Source organism: Penaeus vannamei, chromosome 19 (genome assembly GCF_042767895.1).
Source record: "Penaeus vannamei isolate JL-2024 chromosome 19, ASM4276789v1, whole genome shotgun sequence".
In the NCBI taxonomy this organism is placed as follows: domain Eukaryota; kingdom Metazoa; phylum Arthropoda; class Malacostraca; order Decapoda; family Penaeidae; genus Penaeus; species Penaeus vannamei.
The window spans coordinates 34,453,789-34,461,288 of NC_091567.1; the positions used below are offsets into that span (position 1 = coordinate 34,453,789).

The following is a 7,500-nucleotide window of genomic DNA, read 5'->3' on the forward strand; positions in this document are numbered from 1 at the left end:
GAGGTAGGGGAAAAAGGAGAGGGTAGGGAGGGAGGGAAAGAGGCTGGGGGAGGGAAGGAGGAAAGAAGGAAGGGGGATGGAGATGGGGAGGAGGGGTGGAGAGTGGGTGAGAGGGAAACGGGAGAGGGATGGAAAGAGGGAGGGAGGTGGAAAATAGGTGAAAGGTAGAGGGGGATGGAGAGTAGGTGAGAGGGAGAGAGAGGAAGAGAAAAAGAGAGAGAAAGAGGGAGGGAAGGAAAGAGGGAGGAAGTGTGGGTGAAAGGGAGAGGGGGAGAAGGAGGGAAAAAGAGTGGGGGCAGAATGGAAAGTAAGTGAGACGGAGAGAGGGAGGAAAGAAGGAGGCGGATGGAGAGTAGGTGAGAGAGAGAGGGAGGAGGTGGAAAGGTAGTGAGAGGGAAAGGGGAAAGGGAAAGAAAGAGGGAGAGGAGTAGAGGGAGGGAGAGAGAAAGAGATGGGGATGGAGAGTAGGTGAAAGACGGGAGGGGGACAAGGAGGGAAAGAGGGAGGCGGAAGAAGAGTGGGTGAAAGGGAGAGGGGGAGGGGAGGGAGGGAGAAACAGAGAGAAGGGGAGAGAGGGAAAGAAGGAGGGGTAAAGTGTGGGTGAGAGGGAGAGGGATGGAAAGTGTTTGAGAGAGAAAGGGAGGAAGTGAAGAGTGAGTGAGAGGGAGAAAGGGAAAGGGAGAGAAAGAGGGAGAGGGGAAGAGGGAGGGAAAGAGGGAGAGGGAGAGAGGGAGGAAAAGGGAGAGGAGGAAGGGGAGGGAAAGTGTTAGGGGGATGGAGAGTGGGTAAGAGGCAAGAAAACAGAGAGGGGGGAATGGAGAGTAGGTGAGAGGGAGAGGGAGAGGAAGGGTAGAAGGAAAGTAGGTTAGAGATAGATCGATAGAAAGATAGAGAGAGAGAGAGAAGCGAGAGAGAGCGAGAGAAGGCGAGAGCGAGAGAGAGAGAGAGCGAGAGAGAGAGAGAGAGAGAGAGAGAGAGAGAGAGAGAGAGAGAGAGAGAGAGAGAGAGAGAGAGAGAGAGAGAGAGACAGAGAGAGAGAGAGAGAGAGAGAGAGAGAGAGAGAGAGAGAGAGAGAGAGAGAGAGAGAGAGAGAGAGAGAGAGAGAGAGAGAGAGAGAGAGAGAGAGAGAGAGCGAGAGAGACTCAAGTTTAGGTTTATAGATATATTTATATATATCGTATATAGGTTTATATATATTTGTTATAGTTTTATAGATATATTTATAGAAAGAGAAAGAGAGAGAGAAAGGGAGAGAGAAAGGGAGAGAGAGAGGGAGAGAGAGAGTAAGTGAGACACACAGACAAAGAAAGACAGAGAGAAAGAAAGAGGCTTACACTGTGGAAAAAGAAAAACGAGAAAGTGAAAGAAAGAAATAGACAAGAAAGAGGAATATAAGCACACTATACCAACATCCTTCACCCCCTCGCCCTCGCATTTTGCGCCTCCTCCTTCAAAAAATGAAAAAAATGCTGCACATGATCCCCATCAAACAAAGGAAAGAAAAAAAAAAACGTATATATATATATATATATATATATATATATATATATATATATATATATATATATATATATATATATATATATATATATATATATATATATATATATATATATATATATATATATATATATATATATATATATATATATATATATATATATATATATATATATATATATATATATATATATATATATATATATATATATAAGATGAAAATTAATAAAGAAAAAATAGAAAAAAACACCATATGCTGTACATACCCCCCCCCCCCCTACCATCAAAATAATAAAACAAAAATAATAATCATAATAGTAATAATGATGATGATGAATAATTAAAATAAAGATTAAAAGCAATTCCCTGGCCGCTTACCGAATACTGTAGAGAACTCCGCCGTCCGGGTAGATTCGGATGTAGAAATTCGGAAGGATGATCTTGTGGAAGTGTCCCTCCTTCTCATTCTTGAAGAACAAGTCAGGCATCCACACCATGTCAGCCTCTGTCAGCGTCAGGTACTTGATCCGCCCTGTGGGAGAGACCGTCAGAAAAAAGGGTGTTCGTATACCCTACTCCTGCCTGCGTAACAAATGGCGGGTTGTGGTTGAAATCCTTCATGATGCTTTGGGATTTTCGACTTTAGTGCACTGTTGTCTGTCAGAGTATGTGTTATTTTTACCAGATTGTCTTTTGTGTTTTTGTTTATTTTTTCTGATTATTGTCTATCAAAATTATATGTTATTTCTATCAAACTTTCTATTGTCTTTTTTGTTTACATTTTTTCTTTATCTATTCATTCGTTTATGCATTTTTTTTCATGCTGCACAAGTAGTTAAGTTCTGTGCAACTAATTTTCTGTGAGCTTTTGTCTCTCGCTGTTGCATCCACACACAGACACACGTGATGAAAGGGTTAAGCAATGAGAATGAAAAAATTAATAAAAGATGTGTGGTTAATATTTCTAAAATTACATCATCAAAAATTTGCAATAATGAGCGAAGACACACACACACACACACACACACACACACACACACACACACACACACACACACACACACACACACACACACACACACACACACACACACACACACACACACACACACACACACACACACGCAATTAAAGGAAATAACATTTCTTAAAAATAAAAAAGGAAGACAATGCCACTTACCTCCCATATTATTAAAGGTAAGACGATGATCCTTCCATTGTTCTCGGAAATAGATCTGTATGCTGTATTCCTGTAAAGGTCATTTTTGAATACCAGTTAGACATGAAACTGTTACGTGTGCTTTCGCCAATTTTGTTTATTTTTCAAATATCTCAAAGAACATCAAGGGAAAAGAAAAGAAAAGATAAGAAAATATTTTTCAAATATCTCAAGGGAAAAGAAAAGAAAAGAGAAGAAAAGAAAAAAAAAAGAAAAATGAAAAATCGCAAATCATTGATAACAAATATCATTAACATCATTGAAGTAATAAAAAAACAAACAAACAAAAAAACGACACAGGCAAAATAAATCAAGTAAAGTAGAGCAAAATAACGAAAGTACAAAAACTAGCCCAATAAAGTAAGTAAAGTAAAGCAGAGCAATTCGAGTAAGCAAACTGGTCCAACCAAAGGTCAAAATCAATAAAATTAAACGAAAATAAAAGATATTTACCATCTTGACGTCGGATATCGTCTCCACATTCCTGATCATGATGTTTATGCGAACAATGGCGGGTCCTGGAGGGGGAGGGGGGGGGGGAGGGGGGTTAGACATGGACTGATGCATTTTTGGGAGAATTTCTAGAGGGAGAGATAGATAGATAGATAGATAGGTAGGTAGGTAGGTAGGTAGATAGATAGATAGATAAATAGATAGACAGATAGATAGATAGGGAAGAGGAGGAGATAATTGGTCCTGGAGGGGGAGGGGGAGGGGAGGGGGGTTAGACATGTACTGTTGCATTTTTGGGAGAATTTCTTGAGCGAGAGATAGATAGATAGATAGATAGATAGATAGATAGATAGATAGATAGATAGATAGATAGATAGATAGATAGATAGATTGATAGATAGATAGATAGATAGATAGATAGATAGATAGATAGATAGATAGATAGATAGATAGATAGATAGATAGATAGATAGATATAGATAGATAGATAGATAGATAGATAGATAGATAGATAGACAGATAGGCAGATAGATAGATAGGGAAGAGGAATAGATAATAGGTGAAAGAATGAACAGGAGAGAAAGAAAAATAGAAAGGAAAGAGGAGACGAGAGGAGGAAATGAGGAACAGGGAAGAGGAGGAGGAAGTAGATGACAGAGAATGAGGAGAAGGGAAAGAAGATAGGGAAGAGGAAGATAGAATAGACGAAAGATAATGAACAAGAAGAGAGAAAGAAAGACAAGGAAAAGCAGGAGGAAATAAACGAGGAGAGAGAGATAGATAGAAGAGAGGAGGAAGAAATCCATGAATGGAAATGAACAGGAGAGAAAGATAGGGAAGGAGGAGAGAAAGACAGAAAACGAGGAAGAAGAGGAAGCGAATTGAGAGAATGAAAAGAAAGAACAAGAGAAAGCGGGAGAAGGATATATAAAGGAAAGAAAGAGAGGGCGTAGGAGAGAATAATAAAAAAAGGAGTAAGGACACGAAGGAGAGAAAGATAGAAAGGAGAGAAATATAGAATGGTAAGAAAGGAGAGAAAGACAGGAAGATAAAATTCAAGGAGCAGGGAGAAAAAAAATTGTAAGTATATAGTTACATATGTATGTACTTACATATACATATCCATACACACAAATAATTCAATAACACAAACAAACAAACATACCCGTTCGCAGCCTTTGAAACACACACGAAAAAACAAACAGACATACACACATCACCTTACAATCTTACATACATACATACATACATACACACCGAAACAAACAAAACAAACAAAAATACATCATTACCCTCACATCAACAACAATAACCCCTTCCTCCCTCCCCCCCTCAAAAAAAAAAAAAACACATAACAAAAACAAACAAAAAAAACATCAACATCACCCTCACATCATCAACAACAACAACACCTTCCCCCCTACCCCTCCCCCTCCCCTCAAAAAAAAAAAAAAAAAAAATCAAGTAATCAAGAAATACAAATTGATTAGAATTAATCAACTCCCGCGCGCCAATCACTCCACTCGAGTCTGAGGCGGAGTGATAGACGCTACTCCACTCGCTCGTCGTCTTGAAGGAGTGGGGGAGTCGGGGTTTTGGTGTGTGGGGGAGGAGGGGGGAGGGAGGGGGGGGGAAGGAGGGAGGGGTGGGGAGGGAGGGAGGGGTTAGAGGGGAAGGGGGAGGGAGGGGTTAGAGGGAAGGAGGGAGGGGGAAGGAGGGAGGGAAGGAGGGGAGGGTGGAGGAGAGTGGGAAGGAGGGAGAGAGTGGGGAGGGTAGGAGAGAGGAGAGGGGAACGGAAGGAGGGAGGAGTGGAGGAAAGAGAGTGGGAAGGAGGGAAGGAGGGGAAGGGAAGGAGGGAGAAAGGGAGGAAGGGGAAGGAGAGCGGGAAGGAGGGGGGGAAGAAGTGGGTAGGGAGGAATGGAGGGAGGGGGAAGAGAGTGGGAAGGGAGATGGGAGAAAGGCAGGGATCGAGGAAAGGAAGGAGGGAGGGAGGGAGGAAAGAGAGAGGGGGAAAGAGGGAGGGACGAGGGAAGGAGGGCGGGAGGGAGGGAAGGGATGAATCGTGAAGCAAATGGAGTAACCAAACCCCGTTACTGTGAACGACACCCCTGCCCAATTAGGAGAATAACACAGCCAATAACATCTGTTTATGCAATCGCCCTGAAAGCAATGGGATGCATCTGCAATATGTAAATCAAGGGAGGAGATAGAGAAGCACCCCTCCCCCACTCCCATGGGACTCCCCCCTTCCCCCCACAAGGCGTGTAGAGAATGTTAACATCCTGGCTTGGTGATTCACTAAATATCATACCTTCAATTATCAATAACATCTATTCATAATCTATTAGCATTTATTAGCATCATTCTTTCATCAAATATTTATATAATGCGATACTTCTGATATGCAATTACCTAATAATACATTAATTTAGGAGGTATTAGTGGGGGAAAAACACAGAGATGTGAGAAAGGGCAAGGAGACGGGGAAGGGGGAGGGGAGAGGGGAATGGGAGATGGCAAGGGGTGGGGGTGAGGAGATAAGGGGTCTGGGGAATTGGGGAAGGGATAAGGGGAAGGACAAAGTGGGGGGTGAGGAAATGAAGGGGATAGGAAATTGGGGAAGGGCAAATTGGGGAAAGGGAAGGAGAAAGAGGGAAAGAATAAAGGTGGTAAGAAGTTGGGTATGCGGGAAGAGGGAGGAGAGGAATAGGGAAAGAGGGAAGTAGGTAAAAATGAGGAAAGATTAGGGACTAGGAGAGGTGAGAGATGAGACACGGGATGGCAAGAGAAAAGAAAAGAGGGAAAGAGAAGGGAGGAAGAAGAGGAAGGAATGAGGTAAACAGGGAAATGGGGGAAAGGTAAAAAGGGGAAAAAATTAAGAGGAAGGAAAAAGGAGAAAGCCACAGAGGAGGAGAGGCAAAGTAAAATTGGCAAGGATAACACAAAAAAGGGAAAGTGAGAGATGAGGGAAGGAAGAGAGAGAGAGAGAGAGAGAGAGAGAGAGAGAGAGAGAGAGAGAGAGAGAGAGAGAGAGAGAGAGAGAGAGAGAGAGAGAGAGAGAGAGAGAGAGAGGATTTTGGAGATATGACAGGAAGATAAATTGATAAAGGAATAAGATTTCTTGGGTCGCACTTCCTCCACTGAGTTGATTTCAAGATGACTGATAAAAGGCGACGGAGGAGGAGGCAGAAAAAAAGAAGAAGAAAAAAAAGAAGAGGAAAAAAAGAGTAAATTTGCATCAGAAACTTTAGTCTGTTGACGGTAGTTTTCGCAAAATATGCAACCTCTTTTTACCTAACTTTTAGAGTAATCACTTTCGTTATTTTTTTTTTTTACAGTGGATCGTGATACTGATAGATAATTAACACTCGAGCAAGATTTTTGGTCTCTCTCTCTTTCGAATAAATATACATGTACTTAAATACATAGATAGATAGATTTACAATTGGTCTTTGACATTTTAAATAAATATAAAAATAACTAAATACATAGATTTATAGATTTACAATTGGTCTTTGAGATTTTGATGCGAGAGAGAGAGAAAGAGAAGAAACTGCAGATATACTTCCTTCTCTTCTAAAAAGAAAGAAAGAAAGAAAACGATCCAGAATTCTTTCTTAGACCTAATTAATGTAATTGAATCTTCTTGTTTTCGGCATGTTTTCCGCTTTGTCGATTTTTATCTTTGGTACAGCCTGACAATCAAGATTACTTTGATCAGATTTTTTTCCTTTTTTTTACAATCCTATTTTACCAATATTAAGGATATATATTTTCTAGTTGGTCTACACATTCCATTATCTCTGCATACTGACAGTTCTCATGCCGGGAATAATAATATAACAACTTCAACTTGCCTCGGAGAGGCACAAATGAACAGTTCATGGGCAGTTCACTGATTAGCTGTTATTCGTTAATATTAAGTTAATTGTCGGCTATCGACATTTATACGCAACATCCTTTTCAAGTATCATTTGTTCTTCCTTCTTGGTGCAAAAGTAATTGAGAAAAGTAAAAAAGAGAAAAGAAAAAGAAATATACATATATACATACAGACACACACACATACATATAGTCTAAGTCACATATTTTACTTTACTCACATATGAAAATCATATCAGTTGAACAAAACGTGAACGAATATAGATACTATTTCTAAAATTGAACTAAAGATTACAATCAGTTTCTCTTCTCTCTCACTTAGTGCCATTGGGGGGGGGGGGGTCTTTGATTGGCCCAATCAGCTGAGACAAAACACTGATATCTCTGACACAAGCCTTATACACTTCAACTTATGACACCTGATACATCTGACACGGTATTTACAC

The 7,500-nt window shown here is 40.6% G+C and overlaps 1 protein-coding gene across 5 annotated transcripts in view; it reads right to left on the bottom strand.

The window, feature by feature from the left end:
* The window catches only part of LOC113801023 (glycine receptor alpha 1), a 59,738-nt gene that overhangs the window by 25,732 nt on the left and 26,506 nt on the right, over positions 1–7,500 (bottom strand). For all 5 annotated transcript variants that reach the window (XM_027351827.2, XM_070134236.1, XM_070134234.1 and 2 more), the window contains 3 exons: positions 3,173–3,237; positions 2,681–2,750; positions 1,879–2,032 (listed from right to left, as the gene is read on the bottom strand). In XM_027351827.2, coding sequence (XP_027207628.2) covers positions 1,879–2,032; positions 2,681–2,750; positions 3,173–3,237 — 289 coding nt within the window. The remainder of the gene's footprint in view (positions 1–1,878; positions 2,033–2,680; positions 2,751–3,172; positions 3,238–7,500) is intronic.